The 18118-nt window shown below is 37.1% G+C and overlaps 1 protein-coding gene across 2 annotated transcripts; it reads left to right on the forward strand.

Moving 5' to 3' along the window:
- Positions 1–1099: 1099 nt before the first annotated feature.
- On the forward strand, positions 1100–8888 carry LOC117315801. 2 transcript variants are annotated; one of them, XR_004529774.1, is made up of 3 exons: positions 1100–1228; positions 7471–8661; positions 8753–8888. XR_004529774.1 is itself a non-coding variant. In XM_033870199.1 (2 exons), the coding sequence occupies exon 2, from the start codon at positions 7480–7482 to the stop codon at positions 8407–8409; it is 930 nt and encodes a 309-aa protein (XP_033726090.1). In that variant the 5' UTR covers positions 1100–1228; positions 7471–7479; the 3' UTR covers positions 8410–8888. The 2 variants fall into 2 exon arrangements, 1 of the variants encoding a protein (XP_033726090.1); XM_033870199.1 differs by having other exon boundaries at positions 7471–8888.
- The last annotated feature ends 9230 nt before the right edge of the window (positions 8889–18118 follow it).

The raw sequence follows: 18118 nt of genomic DNA on the forward strand, positions 1-18118 counted from the left end.
AACAACAAGCGACAATGAAGGATGTTTGATTTGTGTTAGAGTACTATATATGAGGCACTGGTGTCCAATTACACCCCAATGTGTTCTCGTTTATATCAATATACTGCTGCAAATAAGTATAACTATATAAACATCATATTTATTGTTATTTTATTGTATCAGACTGTATGACCATAGTCAACATTACCGCAGTGTATTTACACTGGGACAGGGTATCTAAGACAGGGGCGTAGCTTCCTATACGCAGGTACGCAAGTGCATACACATGATGTTCAACAACAAAACAAAAAACAAAAAAACACTTAAGATTGTCATTGCTTTTATGGGTTTTTTTTGTTTCCTATACCCCCTCCCTCACTTTCGGCACCACATCTACGTACACAGCAGGGCTAGCTACAGTGTACGTATACCCCACTGTAACGCGTCTGTGGAGGACTGTTAACTAAAACGAGCATCGCCAGTAATCTATAATGTATACCTCATACTGGCTGGGGTACGTGAATTAGATTGAAAACGTAGACAATTGAAGGAGCTATATATATAGAGAATACATGGCCAGTGTCTTAAAATATAAGATGTATTTTGGCGAGGGTAAAGAAAGACAAAAGTGGCGAGCCACTTTTGTCTTTCTGTCCCGAGCCAAAAATACAGTTTATATTTTAAGACACTGACCATGTATTCTATTTATCCTGCAACAGTCATAGAAATACTCATAAAAAATAATCGTTTTGAAGTGAAACGGTGTAAAAAAATGATAGAAATATGTTCGCCTTTTAAACGTAGATTCACTTTGAAGTAGGTCAGTCGAACTGACGCACGTGCTAAGATTCCAATATACGGTGGGTGTATACCGACAATGCGGTGGCAGTTGCAGGATAAATATGTATAGGGTACTTGTACTTACTGTTCAATGTATTTACCCTCAGGTCAAGTTTGTTTCCGCTTGAGTGCCCACATTATCACATGTTTTGCTAATTTGAGCTTTAAACATGTGCCATCGTGTCTACAAAGCTGTTAATGTTGGAGGCTATCGGATTAAATTTGTACCTAGAGAAAACGTTTCCTTGTTTGATCGGGGAATCGAAATCCGGTCACATAACAGAAAGTCTCAAGCTTACTACCACTGTTCCGCCAGAGGAGTAAACAGTTATAGCTTTAGTATCATGTTTACACACGACATACCTTCTACCATTGATTAATCAGACCTTGATATCTCCCGGAACCAGAGGTAAGTACTAAATATTGGTAAGGTTCAAGTTCAAGTTCTTTATTTACCAAAAGCCCTATAGGTATACAATATATATATCATTAAACAATTACATATGTGTACAGGAGAGTGTTTCATACATGTACATGACAATTGTACGATAAAAAATTATCCACACTAATCAATTTTGTCTTTTGCTAGCAAAGTATAGATAATTTCCTAAATTTGACAACTCTCTAACATTATTAACAGATAATAGTTGGATTAATTTAAAAACAGATGGTCTTTTGTAGTAATATTGTTTTATATATTTTACCCTCAGTTCTGTATATAATGGACATATCAAAATAAAATGAAACTCCTCCTCGATGTCGCCCAAATCACAATTGTTACAGCTTCTATTTCTTCGAGTAATATTATTATGCCTACCTATTTCTATATTTAATTTTTGTGAGGATGTTCTAAACTTAGTTAACATACATTTATATTTTGTTTTTATAGGTTTACGTAGATAAAACCGTACACAGTGGCTATCTATCAGATATCGATATAATCTACCTTTCGACGAACCAGATATCTTTGTTAACATGTTTTGTTTTGTAACATATACTCGATACCTAAAGCGGCTAATTCATTCTTAATGTCACATATCCACACGCCATTCTCATTTACCATTTCATCAAGACATGTTTTCAATACCAAATTATCCGATTGTTTCAACTTTAACTAATATTTGAACACTCTTAATTTTCTAATAATAATTAATGGTAATCTACCCAATTCACAGTAAACAAAGTCATTGCAAGTTGATTTAGGCACCTTAAGTATTTTTTTACAGAATTTCAAATGTACACTTTCAACATCCGGTGCTTTATGAAATCCCCATATTTCCGATGCATAACGTAAAATACTATTTACATAGGAATCAAAAATAGAACAATAAGTTTCTACATTCAAACAATGATTTCTAAAAGAAGTTGTCAGAGAAAATAAAGCTTTTCTGCCTTGTTCTGCAAAATGTTTTTGTGTTTTGTAAAACTTCCCATTGTAGTTGAACAGCATACCCAAGTATTTAAAACTGTCAACAATTTCTATATTGTCATTATTATATTTCCATGACTCATTATTTCTTATTTGTCCTCCATTTCTAAACACCATGCTTTTAGGGTGTCTTCTCACTGGCTCATTCCCCGAACACCAACTCTGGTAAAGACGAAGGAAGGTGTTTCCATAGGAAGTTCTTTGAAGTTTAGTTATAGTCTGTTTCAATATGGAATACCAACTCAGGTAAAAAAAATAGGGTCAACTCAGGTATATGAATCAGATATACATGAAGTTATCTAAATTCAAAGAACTAGTAATACTGAAATGACAATGTCAATAAATATATATAAGATAAATAAAATATCAAATTTTCAAAGCACTATATCTAACTTTATATTTTACTATAAATAATGACAATATATAAAATAGATAAAAAGTAAATAAAATTAGATATTGTTTTCTAAATTCCAAGCACTGATTATATATATTACTATTAATAATGACAATATCTGTTGAAGATGAACTTAACGTTGACATGTGTGTTCGCTAGATACAACTTTATAAGAATATTACAATAGTTCTGCAGTAACTGATCTATATAGTGTTGTATAATAACAATTATAAAAAAAATCCAATACAATATCTGCATAGCTATTCTAAGTAAGATCAATACAAAAAAAAATTATTACTACTAGCTAAACCTGGAACAGATACAACTTTTGAAAAAATATTGCAAATCTACAATAATACAATTATCTATGCAAATCAGAAAAACGTACAAAGTTAATCAATATAAAAAAATACAAAGTCTAATCAATATACAATTGATTTACAGTGAAAAAGTATGGATTGAAGATTCCGTAATTATTCCAATTTAAATGCCAATTTAAATGTTGATTATCAGATATATATTTACATTATGAATGAAAAATGATACCAGGCTGAATTTGCTGAAATAATATAAAAGAATGTAAATTAAACAATCGTATTAAAGTATTTTTTAAATATCTACACTACAAATTAAATCAATCTGACACATCCTTTAATAAAATGTTCAAAAGTATTCAACGATACAATTGTTTTACAATTCAAGATTCAGCAAGTACATATATATGTATGTCAAGATGAAGATCAGCAAAATATGATGATTTTCCAAAGTGTGCTTCAGTTTTATACACTATTTCTGAAACAGTTTGGCAAGCATTAACAGCTAATGATTTTCTGATCACCTAACAGGTGAGTTGATTTACCTGTGATGATTTACCCGTGTTCTTACACTGAGGATATTTCTGTAACAGACTATAACTCCCTATCAACACACCTTAACCCCTATGTAAACACCCCACCCTAACCAGAGTTGGTGTTCGGGGAAGACCCCTTCTCACTTAGCCAACATTCTTAATTTTGAGGTATACAGGTAAGGTATTTTGTTGGCCAATTGAGACTAGGTGTGAAGGGTAGAACAATAGGAGATGATTTCAGGTAAGGCTATTGACTGCTTCATAAAACTTCAAACTTTAATGATGATGTCATCGTGATCTATTTCTATTGCGTTATTTCTTATTTAATTCAATTTCAACAGATCAAAAGGTCCAATTACAGAATTGATAACAAATTGATAAAATATGCCATAAGAGTAAATGAAATACATAGTAAGAACAAATACGGTGTATAAAGATCATACACATGTAAAATAGAATTGATGTCCTAAAGAAATATCAACAAGACAATCATGTTATGAACAGCAAAAAACCTAATTCTAAGACCAAATCTCCAAGTCCAACTTAAATCATTCAAGTAAGACGTTAAAAACCTGTCAGAAACATGCCCAAGGTAGTTAGAATCAATTTGGACATTTTCTTACATTAATCCGGAATTTACAGGGATACAACAGAGCTTAAAACTTAAAAGGTAATTTCTCCTGTGAAATAACTAAAAGTTCAAACAAGCAGGCTGCGTGAAGATTTGAATCAACATATAAAATATATGAATTTACGTCTATTATAGTTTAATTTTGATTTAATGCAGACACTTTAAAAACTTTCTTTGTACTACTTCAACCCGTGCATGAGTGTTGTTTGATATGGTGACCATACTTCAGAGCAGTATTCTAACTGAATGCGTACCATACTAATGTACAGAGAGCGGATAACAGACACGTTTGTAAATGGCCTGCAAGTACTTTTTAAAAATCCAAATATTGGCATGGCCTTACCAACCAATTATTAAACATGTAATGAAAAGTTAAGATTTGGAGTGAGCCATACACCGACAATGTAAGTCTTAAAAATGTGTTGCCTTCTTAAGAGATTCACCACGGCAAAAAGCAAAGTTTTGGAAAACGTACAACAGAGGGTAAATAATGTAAATCGATTAGTTTTAGGACTGGCATTATATTGAAATTGTGGATATTATCTCACTAACATCACCTCATCAATGGCATTGGAATAGCACAAACTTCTTCACGGCAACCTTGCTTTACCTCATTAAGAAACGCATCCGCTGCTAGTTTGATATAATTTTAAAAATACTGGTATGCAGGAATAGATATCATTTGATTTCGTTTCTAAATCTGTCATTTTATTTTTAAAAAATGTACACACAGATTTAAGTAACAGTGAAACAGTGATTAAAGACAATTATACTTAATACATCTATTATTAAAATCACAATTTAAACTTGAAAGTAGAGATGAAGCTAGGTTTCATAATATATGTTGATTAAAAGAAATTGAGTATAGTTTAAGTATTTACAGAGACCTAAATTAATTGAGTATATAGGTCTCTGGTATTTACCCGAAACATCTAAGATTTATTATGATAAGTACCCTTCATATTTTCAATTAAATCTTTATTATATAAGTCTTATTCAACTTGTCATTTTCATAGTTCTTTCATGGAAAGTAAGAACAGACTATAGCTGAAATTCACTCAGGTGTAAAATTTGACATTTTGGCCAGGTAATACAGGTAAATTTCAGAATGTTGGCTAGGTGAGAATGAACCGATTTTAGTTTTATCAACATTGACCTCCAGATTCCATTTTCTGGTATATTCATATAAAGAATGCAACATACTTTGTAAATCTTCTGGGCGGTTAGCAAATAAAGCCATGTCGTCGGCATACATTAGCAAGAAAAAAATAAGCATCTGTAATTCAATACTTGGACAATTGTCATTAATAAAGTTAATTTCAAAATCATTTACATACAAAGAAAATAACACAGGTGATAATATTTCCCCCTGTAAGAGTCCGGTATAATTAGGGAAGCACTGACTTAATTGGCCATTGTATTTTACACATGATTTGACATTTTCGTATAAAGAAGATAGAATTTTTAGGAAATTTCCACGTATTCCCTGCTTTATCAATTTACCCAACAATTTGCTTCTATTTATAAAATCAAAAGCTTTTTAGAAATCTACAAAACAACAATAAAGTCTTTCCCTTTTCCGTAACTTATTAATGAGGGTTTGTAAAACAAATATGGCATCAATAGTTGAACTGCCTTTTCTAAAACCAAATTGCGTATCAGTTAGAATACTATTTTCTTTTTCCCATTCCATAATTCTACTATTCAAAACAGATGTAAACAGTTTACCAAAACAACTCACAAGTGATATACCCCGATAATTATTTGTATCGTTGACACAGCCTTTCTTAAATACTGGCACTATACATGCTTGTGACCAGGATTCAGGGAAAAACACAGATCTAAAGATAGCATTGAACAGCTGTTCCAAATATTGCAATAAAATTTCCTTTCCTCGCACAAACACTTCGTTAATTATCAAGTCTTCACCACAGCTTTTATCAAATTTCAATTGATCTATTGCTTTACTTATTTCTTGTGCTGTGATATAGCTATCAAGATCGTCATACACAGGTTCTATATCAACACCAGGTACATCAGCAACATACTCACTAGTATTATCCGTATGATCACTAAAATATTCATAAAAGTCATCTATCGTCAGTGTGGAGTTAGCTCTGTTTGATCGTTAGTAGAGGTAGAGGGAGAGGGCGCTACACTGATGGTGGTTTACGAGTCCCGGGGGTTGCTGTATACCCTGATGGTGGTATACGAGTCCCGGGGGTTGCTATATACCCTGATGGTGGTTTATGAGTCCCGGGGGTTGCCATATACCCTGATGGTGGTTTACGAGTCCCGGGGGTTGCCGTATACCCTGATGGCAGTTTACGAATCCCGGGGGTTGCCGTTACCCTGCTGGTGGTATACAAGCCCCCGGGGTCGCCGTTACCCTGATGGTGGTATACAAGTCTCGGGGTTACTGTTACCCTGATGGTGGTATACAAGTCCCGGGGGTTGTCGTTACCCTGGTGGTGGTATACAAGTTCCGGGGGTTGTCGTTACTTTGATGGTGGTATACGAGTCCCGGGGGTTGTCGTTACCTTGATGGTGGTATACGAGTCCCGGGGGTTGTCGTTACCTTGATGGTGGTATACGAGTCCCGGGGGTTGTCGTTACCTTGATGGTGGTATACAAATCCCGGGGTTTGCCGTTACCCTGATGGTGGTATACAAGTCCCGGGGGTTGCCGTTACCTTGCTGGCGGTATACAAGTTCCGGGGGTTGTCGTTACCTTGATGGTGGTATACGAGTCCCGGGGGTTGTCGTTACCTTGATGGTGGTATACAAGTCCCGGGGGTCGCCGTTACCCTGATGGTGGTATATAAGTCCCGGGGGTTGTCGTTACCCTGGTGGTGGTATACAAGTCCCGGGGGTTGCCGTTACCTTGATGGTGGTATTCAAGTCCCGGGGGTTGCCGTTACCTTGCTAGTGGTATGCAAGTCCCGGGGGTTGTTGTTACCTTGCTAGTGGTATACAAGTCCCGGGGGTTGCCGTTACCTTGATGGTGGTATACTAGTCGCGGGGGTTGCATTTACCCTTTTCGTCGCGTTGAATTAGAATAGATCCTCGAGTTTCTTTTCATCTGATAAAATGATTCTATATCCAAGATATTGCTTAAAGTATGAGGTTCATGCCATTAAGTATATCACCTAGGTACAGACCAATTGCCATAACTTCCCTGAAGATTTGTACACGTTTAGGTCTTAACGTCATGGACGGATCTCAGAAGGACTAAAGTAATTATCCATTTCTCGGTATTTACTTTATAGAACATACATGTAGCTATATAGATATATCCTTTACGTATGTGTGTGGAATCATTTAAATCGAACTTATTTGTATTTCCAGGTTCCAGGAATGAATATCTCAAGAAAGGTGAAGGTTTGTGTCACTTTGACGGGATGTGCAATATTATTGTTATTCCTCAATAAGGGATACTTATCGCGTGAGTCTAGCCATACCTCCTTAACCGCACAGTATCTTGAAGTCAGAAAACAACCAGCTCTGATCACACTGTTTACAACTTGGAAGACATTCCCGGCGAGATATGACGTATACAACAATACATTACGTAACTGGCCGAGACTACTGCCTCACGTTAACATCATAGTGTTCACTGACGATCACATTCCGGATAAGTATAAACAGTTAGGCTGGACGGTGTTGCCACTTAAACATCAAGTCAAAGGTCACCCTATTCTCAAACACATGTTTCTGGAAGCAATTCAGCTACAACCACATTCACAACTATATGGATTTGCCAATGCAGACTTACTCTTCACTGATTCTCTCGTGGAAAGTTTGCGCGCTGTTGTCAGCTCGCCTGTACTATTTAAGAAAACTTTCTTGGTTGTTGGACGCCGCATGAACACTCCGAACATCACGCGCGAGGAAGCAAGCTCGTGGAGGAATATAGCAAAGGCTTCAAAACGGGGAAACCTTATGGAGGACACACGCGGCATTGACTACTTTATAACGCCTCCTAACTACCACTGGAGCCACATACTCGACGTTCAAGTCGGACAGAACTTATACGATAATTGGTTGGTTTGGGACGCTCAGAAAATGGGCTACCCTGTAATCGATGTTACAAACACATTGCTGGCCGTCCATCAAGATGCACCTTATCCTAAACAGCACGGACGAATGAATCAAAATCTTGTATTGATAAAGGTACCAAGCTCTAAACTTTATCGGGGAGTCGTGGCGTGTTGTGACCTTCATACTGTACACATTAATCGGACCATACGTCTTCAACGCAAAAAGTTACCAAAGAATTGCTTCTAGTGATTTATACCTGTAAAATTTACCTGGAACATTACGTCTGGTGACTCATACCTGTAACATTTACCTGTAGCATTTACCTGTAACATTTACCTGTAACCTTATCAATGGCGTTGTATCTTTATAGTGTGACGTCTGACAATAAGATAGTACCATTTTGAATGAGATGTTCAACATCGTTAAGTATTACTTACATGAATGTCAAAAGGAACACTAAAAAGAAGAAACAAAATAAAAATAACGTATTCTACTTTCGTTTCATCGTGATCTGGAACGAATTTCACAGCGGTAACGTTTTGATCACACAAAACAAAAACACTAATGATGTAATGATATAAGCAGTAAGAACGATTATATTTAACAGAACTTCACATACAAAATGTTATATATTTTATGTTTTTAGCTATCTTAAGTTTTAATTCGATTGCTTCAGGTAATTCTAGTGAATAAAAAAGTGATTGCATCACGAAGAAGCCCCATCATAAAAAGTTTGGTTTTGAGTTCTACTTTTTAGATTAAGTGTTAAACATGTTGAGGGACAAGGACAGAAAGACAACAATCAAAGTCAGCGTCACTATGACAGGCACTGATGTCATTTACCTGTGTGTGTAACCAATACCACACTGACGAGTATTCAGTTTGTTAAAGATTCTTTACTGTCCGGTTAGAGACAATAGATAAAATATGTTAGAGGAACATAAGAGTTACTTACCAGGGATCCTCAATCACATGTCCTAAACACTGTCACCATAGAGACAGGATACCCTCACACTTTACAAAGTGTAATAGGTGGAATGTGGAATTTTATTTCCAGGCACACTCTAAAAAAATATGTAAATTTTATCACATAACCATTCATAAACTACAACCTTTACAAGTTGCATGTGAATAGACCCTTAAGTGATACATACACATAGATATATATCAAAACCAGCCATATGGGATGAGATTTTGTAAGTTTTGGTGGTGGGGGAGGTCCCTACCTAGACCAGTTACTAAATCCCATCCAGCAAATAAAGACATTAAAAATAATATTATAGTTAATTAAAAGTAACAAGAGATACATCTCAATGATCGCCAGTGGTTGGGGAGGTCCCTACCAACTGAGACACATGAGAAATGTAACATTACCTTCTAAAATATGTAAAATGTTGATAGAGATAAAATAATAATCTATAAACTGAATGAACTTGTATAGCCAGGACTTCAAACGGATGTCTCCTTGTATGTGCCCACTCGCCGTACCTTTCCGGAGGACGACAGTTATGTCCGGAACGTCGTGGTTCTCCGTCTGTAGACATATTACCCACAGGAGCGGTTATTTCTGGTTCCAGGACCATTTCCGGTTTCGGCACCACATCCGATTGCCACGGTTCTATAGATTTATCTCTAGTGCCAGTTGCACTGGGTGGGGAACTAGATTCAACCAAACCAGATGGTACATGATCCATAATGGACTTCCGGTTTACCTTTCTCCTTGGATGCCTCCTCAGACGTGGAGGGACAGGTAACGTTTCAGAGCTACTGTCAGAGTCTGTGGATTCTGAATCCTCTGACTCCATCTGTGCAGGTTTCACGATTTCACATTGCGGTGACCATCCTCAATGGGAACCTCTATGGGTATATAATTGAAAGGTAGCAACATGTTTCGGTGAAGGGTTCGCGACTTCCCTTTTCCCGAATCCTGTTTTACCACATATACCGGAATATCATTGTTTGGAATATTCACCACCAAACAAGGTTCCTGTTCCCATTCATCAGCCCAGCAGACACTTTTACTGGTGCCTTTCGCCTGATACAGCGACCACATGTCTCTACTTTTACGTTCACTTCCCTTTCTAGATGAGGCAAGTAAAACCGTTGTCTTGCCAACCAAAGGGTTTTCTCCTTTCCCTGATGACCAACGTCATCATGTACACCTGTTAAGGCAAGGGAATGGTACGCCTTTGGTCGCACTAGTTGGTTCACGTCATGACCGTCTAGAAAAGCGGTTCTGTATAAAACATCGTTAAGCAAACGAAACTTCTTCCAAGTTCTCAAGCATTTCTGAACATACGGGGTTTCCTTCTGGAGAGGTTTCCCCCTGGGATGAAAACCGCTTTGAAGCAGGTCACACACTCTCGCTATATCCTTGTCCTCTCTCTGCTTTACCTGCCAATCTATTGACCCCATGTTGCCCTCCACCTGTACACTTTCACTGGCCACATGAGGTGCACTGGCAGTGGCAACGCTGTCCACTAGTGGCTCATCAATAGTTACTGAGTGGCAAATCGCCTTTATGACGTCAATAGCTTGCATGGGACAAGCGAGAGAAACCATCCGCGTCAGCATTGTTCTTCCCAGCTCGGTACTTTATTGTAAAATTGTAATTAGCCAAAGCGGCAACCCACCTATGACCAGTGGCATCCAGTTTAGCTTTTCCTAGCGCATATGTCATAGGGTTGTTATCAGTAACAACTTCGAACGTATTACCATAGAGGTAATCATAAAGTTTGTCTGTTACTGCCCATTTGAGTGCCAAAAACTCAAGCTTATGAGCTGGATAATTGCGTTCACTTGACCTAAGCTCCCTACTAGCATATGGAATTACTCTTTCTTTACCATCTTGAATCTGGTACTGCCCCAAGTCCTGTACCACAGGCATCAGTATGGAGAATAAATGGTTTAGAGTAGTCAGCATAAGCTAATACAGGTGGTTGTGTGAGTTTCGTCTTAATCAAATCAAATGCCTCCTTTTGGGAGTCTGCCCACACCCACTCAGCCTTTTTCCGAGGCTTTTTGGACTGTTTAGGCTTCTCAGATACTGACTTTATCTTAGAAGAAGACTTCTTAAGTCATGACCTTGAAGGAGTTAATTAAGAGGTTGTACTATCTTTGCGTAATCCTGAATAAAACGCCGATAGTAACCACAGAAACCCAGAAATTGACGAACCTCCTTTACATTGGAAGGCTTTGGCCAATCTTTGACTACCGACAATTTCTCTGGGTCAGTTTCTATACCATGTTCAGACACTACATGACCGAGGTATGTCACTGATGGTTTGAAAAATTCGCACTTGGAAGGTTTAAACTTCAAGCCATGTTTGACAAGTCTATCGAAAACTGATTCTAGTCTCCTGAGATGTTCATCAAATGTTCTGGAAAATATCAGTATGTCATCGAGAAAAATGAGGCATTCTCTCAGGTGCATATCCCCATACATTTCTCCATGAGCCTCTGGAAAGTAGCAGGGGCACATGTTAACCCAAAACCCATACGAACTGTCTCGTAAAAGCCAAAGTTACCAACAAAAAAATTGTGTCTTCTCCTTGTCAGCTTCGGCTACTTCCACCTGCCAATACCCAGCCCTAAGATCTAACTTCGAAAAATAACGGAAACCACTTAAAGTATTCACCGTATCATCGAACCTAGGGAACATATAGGCATCTTTACGGGTTTTTGAATTTAGCATGCGGTAATCAATGCAGAACCTGAGAGAACCATCCTTTTTTTCTAACTAAAACTACATTAGAAGAATAAGGACTGTTTGATTCTCGAATAACCCCAGCATCGAACATTTCTTTGATATGTTGGCGGACTTCCTCATACATACCCTGTGGTATTTTACGATAAGGCTGCTTGAATGGCTTATCATCTATGAGGTCGATCTTGTGCTGGACCAAGTCTGTATGTCCCAAATCAAAGGCACTCTTGGAAAAGGTACATTACCACTTTCCCAGAACTTGTCGAACACGCAACAGTTGTTCATCTGTCAATATAATAGTGTCTATGTTAACACCAAGTGATGAACTACTACGATTCTCAGTGACTAGATTCTTTATTTCAGGAGTAAGTCCTCTGGCTATACCGTTGACAATGGCAGCAGCATACGGTTCTATTCTTACAGCCTTTCTACCTACAGCATGGACATCATAAGTACAACTAATTCTGTCATAGGCTACATTCCACTCTGATGGAATAACAACATCATTTGGTGACAAATCCCTGGCGAGTCTGATAATGTTTGTACCCACTATTAGAGGACAGGACCGGTTTTGATCCGTGTCTGGTACTACCAACATAAGTACATCTAAATTGACAGATCCCAAATAGGGTATCTGTACTGTACACTCAATATACCCCAAATAGTTTAACAATGAACCTTTCTCAACAGTAACCTGTAGGTCCAAAGTAGTTATGGGGTAAATCTCAAGTCTTGTATCTAGTGACTCATAAAAAGAATCTGATATGGTGGATATATTTGAGCGACTATCTATTAGGGCATTCACTCTCTTACCTTGAATTAAGACAGTACTAATGTTTGACTCCCCTACAAGTCTTTACAATATATCAGGTTACCTGTGTCATTTCCGACCCCTGACTGGCCATCCACAGAGGCCGCTAGGCTTTTGGGTTTTGAAACCCAGAATTCTTATCTTGGTTTCTGTTAAAACCCTTGCCTTTACCTCTTCCTCACCCTCTGCCATAATGTGGTGAGTGGTTTTTTCCTTAAGCATCCTCAGATCTGCTGGAACTTGAAGAAATATTCAACTCCTTTTCCACAATTCTTATCTCACGCAACAGCAAGCTCTAATCTGTCACATTGTCATACTTGTGTCTTGTCTGGCTTTTGAGTTTATCACTATAGAGTGATATCCAAAATGTATGCCGGAGAAGATCATTTTTGGACGAAGGTTGTAAAGAACCATTTTCGATTGCAGTTTGTAATAAACTTTCCAATCGACATCCAAAGTTGGTAGCAGACTCATCAGGTCTTTGGGAACAATTAAAAAAATTCCTGCATGATCATCCCATGTGTTGATATGTTACCAAACAACATGTCCAGCTTCTCCAAGATATCAGTAGGAGTTGCAGTGGAGCCTAAAGGAATCAACATTCTCCTAGCTGTACCCCTTGACGACCTTCGGTTAGCTTGTACTACAGCACTTTCCGGAATATCTGGGTCGTTAATATAACAAGAGGTTTCAAACCCCCACTTGATGTAAGTAGCCTCACCTTTTTGAGGAGGGTCATCCCCAGAGAATATTGAAATGATCCTAGGGTGATTGGCACTGTTCGCAGTGCGACTTAATGTTCGCTCCAACTCAGACAAATCAAATTCTCCAGGATGCTGACTGCCTTGCTTAGGAGTTTTAGGGGTGCTTACCATTTTAGGTAAAACAAAAGGTTGCTTAGGAACCACATCCCAATTACCTAAAGACTGGAGTGCCCTTATTAGTTCTTTTTAAGTAAAGTTCTCTAATTTGACCTCCTTCCCCTCTTCTGACCCCGGCTGTATACCGCCTGCTGCCATTTCAGCTCCATCAGTATCTTTTCCAGATAATAATTAATTTCTAAGATACTTTATGTATAGTGAAAAGAACAAAAATATATCATTCACTCCTATACAAAAATACTGGAAATATACAGATGTACTATAGTGACATATGTTCTAAGAACAGTTATGAAAAAAAATTCACAATCAATCTTTTCAGCCATACACGTGCAAGTAACACATCAGGATGAATGCCATCCTTGTACAAATTAAAATTGACAGTTGGCTCACGCCCAGACCTTTTATATGACAAAAGGTCTTTCCTAAAATTAAGTGGTAAGGACCCTGTCAAAGAATTCACATGGGAAATATAAGTATTTATATTACTGACTCTTTCCAACAAAATACTGTCTTGGTCCCTAAAACTCTCAGGGCTTTTGTGGCCTTTAAAAGTATTCCATGGAATCTCCAACCACACCAACTCTACTTTACTAGAATATTTGGAAACCAAACTGATGATCTGGTCTACATGATATCTGACATAGTGTTCACACTCCTCATTGGTAGAATGTCGGAGTGATATGAAAGGACCTTGTTTCTGGGTAATATCACATGTACCCAGCCATATATATAATACAACAGGCTTTTCTCGACTATTTATCTCCAACAGCAACTTACTCAAGTCACTGTAACAAGTGTCTAGCCTTCTGCCAGCCTTACAGTTGAATTTAACATTATAACCTAAATCTTTGATAAGATCCAAGTTCCTTTTCAAGGAAAATCCTTTACTGCTTGTAAATATTACAGGAAATTTATGTAGTGAAGCAGGAACTTCTGAAAAGGGTTTTTCTACATATTTTTTTGTAATTTAGACACACTCATACCCTAGAAATACAGTGAACAAGGTAAATATCAGGCCATAGGATCACCAGTTTATGTTGTTAAAAATCTTGCACACTCACTGTCATTCAACATACTCACTAAACTGTGCATTTTCATGATGATGATGATGAAGATAAGTGCAGTGCTATGGTCAAAGAAAAAATGGCTGGTGACAGTGAAGGGTATTCTATGAATGGTCCCTGGTAATTACCTGCAGATGAAAACCAGAAATTAGAAATTAGAACGTAATTAACACTACGGTAGGCATAACACAATCTACGTATACAGTACACAATCTCTTTCGCCTATCAAATTTTAACAAATACATTATATTTTTAAATGAACACAGGTTAAATTTTTAAATGAACACAGGTTAGATTTTCACAAGTAAATTTCATGATAAATGAAAATGTCCCAAATGTCTATATATTATCACTACTGTATGTAGATGAAAAAGTCTCAAGCAACACGGTCTGTCCACTTCAGTTCCGATTCGTCAACGACGTCTGAACTGTCACTCAGGAAAAAAACACGTATATATACGTTACATATAATGTTCAGCATCAAGAATATCCTTCTAATGAGAAGTTCTCAAGCACATCAGTTGAACCGCATACGTACTCTGGACTGGACTGGACATCTCACGTCTCACGTTCAATACACAAGGTAAATACACGAAAGTAAATACACATATAGTACAGCACAAGTGATGACGTAGTACACAATAAAATGTTGCTTCGGCTTGCTTCCTCTTGGTGAAGCAGCCCGATCTATCTGGCTTCCATATTTATAAGCGTAGATGCCGGTTGTATGCCTCCGGTAAACCCCTGGTCTCAACAACCTACATGGGCGCCATTTGTAACCAATACCTCACACAGACGAGTATTCAGTTTGTTAAAGATTCTTTATTGTCCGGTTAGAGACCTAAACCAATATAATAAAACACGATTACACTCTTACTAACATTCCTCTCACACACATTATCTTACAATCGATCATAAATAGATAAAATATGTTAGAGGAAAATAAGAGTGACTTACCAGGGATCCTGCGAGTGTTAATGATTGCCTATCTGTTCACCTGGGCAGGTATCGCAAGAGTGATACCTGTACAGGTAAATGTTGGACAGGTGGCGGGAAAAGAATAATGGGGTGGTTTAGCCAATCGCAGGCTCACATGCTCACGATATATGTATTACTACACCTACCGGTGACCCCATGACCTGAATATATAATATATACCCAGGTTACATGTGTATATAAAAACGTTAAACTAAATGCATTAAAATATATATTTAGGAAATATTTATGGATTTTGCTGTTTCATCAGAGAGCATATCACTTTTCATTCGTTACATCAATAGAATAGTTCATAATCTTGATCACTCATTCATAATCAGATTTCAAAACTTGAGATAAAAATATTTATTACGAAAATATGTTTAATGCACAGTAACATCAAATCAGCGTTTAGGCTTTTACCAGTGTTCCCTGGCGATTTTGATTTGCTTGAGTTTAAGTTCCATGGTGAATTTTACTTCGATAAATGTCTCCCAATGGGCTGCTCCCTTTCTTGTTCAATTTTTGAAAAAAATACAACTTTCCTACATTGTTCAGTTCAACAAAACATTAACACCCTAGATCATTACGTAGATGATTTTATTTTTGCAGGGGGTCATGGCACAAATCATGAAATATTGATGGCTTCATTTTCTGATGTTTTTCATCAAATGGGGGTGCCCATTGCTCCTGATAAGACTGTTGGGCCAGTCACAATATTAGTCTCCCTTAGGCTCGAGATTGACACAATTAATATGGTTATTAGGATTCCTCCCAAGAAAACACAGGAGTTACACAAACTCCTTTCAGATTGTTTACAACTCAAAAAAATGTCGGGAAGATATCTTGAGTCTCTGGTAGGGAGTTTGAGTTTTTTCTGCAGGGCTGTTCAACCAGGTCGAGCATTTAAAAGAAGATTTTATGACGCTTAAGCGGGTCTGAAACAACCACACCATTCTATACGCATTACAGTGGCAATGGGAGAGGACATTCAAATGTGGTTACAATTTTTTGGAGGACTTCCCAGGTCAAGCTTACTTTCCTGAGTTGTCATGGTCTGACAATAGTATTGTGGAGCTCTTTACTGAAAGTGCAGGTTCTCTAGACTTAGGCTGTGGGGCATACTTTGCAGGTCAATGGGTACATTTTTCTTGGCCGCCTTATTGGAAGGGGTCAACACTGATGTCTGAGGTTTCATTCTTGGAATTGGCACCAATTTTGTTAGCTTTGTTGATGTGGGGGCCTAAGTTAAGCAACAATCGTATCAAAGGATAAGGTGCAATAAGGGCCATTTTTGGCCCCATCATAGATTTTCTTTGTTTTTGCAACAAAGGTGCATAGATATATGGGCTTTATAAAAAAAGTAAATTTAATGCGTTTCCGTGTTATGTTGCCTAGCAACCAGCCTGACAACAAAGGCATGCTAATTTTGCTAATTTCAATGATTTCTGCCATAAAAATTACTTGTTACTGGACCGAATTACAATAAATACACTATTTGTTTTTTCCTTTAGTATACTCAGTATTGTACATGGCATTCATAGAGGTATGGATACTTTATAGAAGGCTATTTTGATCTTAGCAACCACATATTTACCATAGCAACCACATCAAAATTACTTCAAAACATCACAAGTTGATTTAAACAACGTAAGAATCAGTAAATAACTTTTTAAATAACCGTTAAAATGCTATTTATCAGGGAAGTTAGACAGACAGTAGGGTTGTAACATCACATACAATACCATAATAGTAACGTGTCAGTCTTTGGTTAAATGGTTTAGTGGTAAAAATTGAAGGATATGATCACTAGCTTCCCACTAACCTAGGGGGTGAACAACCACTAGTTGTTGTACGTTGTGAATTGTACACTGATGGATATTTCTCATCAAAGTGACTGACTGTTTAATGTTCATGACATATTAAGCACTTCTGACAAAATTCCATTGCAGCAGGATGAATAACAAAGTCCAAGAAACAGTTTAAATATTTTATATTAACACTTTATATGACATTATTAACAATAAGTCATTATATGAACCAATTATATCATTTGATACCATATGTATAAACAAAATTATTGAAATATCATGTCATCATCTTAGAATAATATCATCAACACATATCAACATATCATGCCATCAAACTATTATACACATCATCAAAGTATCAAAACAATGAAATAGCATGTTATGAGAATATCAAAGTATTGTTTCATCAACAATAAATATAGAATGCCATCAGGATATCAAAATATCTAATAAAAAAATCATAACATGTCATCAGAATAGCAAATGGTCATGGCATCAAAATAGATCAGAACATTAAAGGATCATGTTATCAACAAAACAGCATGGCATCAGAGTATTAAAGAATCATGTTATCAACAAAACAGCATGGCATCAGAGTATTAAAGGATCATGTTATCAACAAAACAGCATGGCATCAGAGTATTAAAGGATCATGTTATCAACAAAACAGCATGGCATCAGAGTATTAAAGGATCATGTTATTAACA

The sequence above is a fragment of the Pecten maximus genome, chromosome 17 (genome assembly GCF_902652985.1).
Source record: "Pecten maximus chromosome 17, xPecMax1.1, whole genome shotgun sequence".
Classification (NCBI taxonomy): domain Eukaryota; kingdom Metazoa; phylum Mollusca; class Bivalvia; order Pectinida; family Pectinidae; genus Pecten; species Pecten maximus.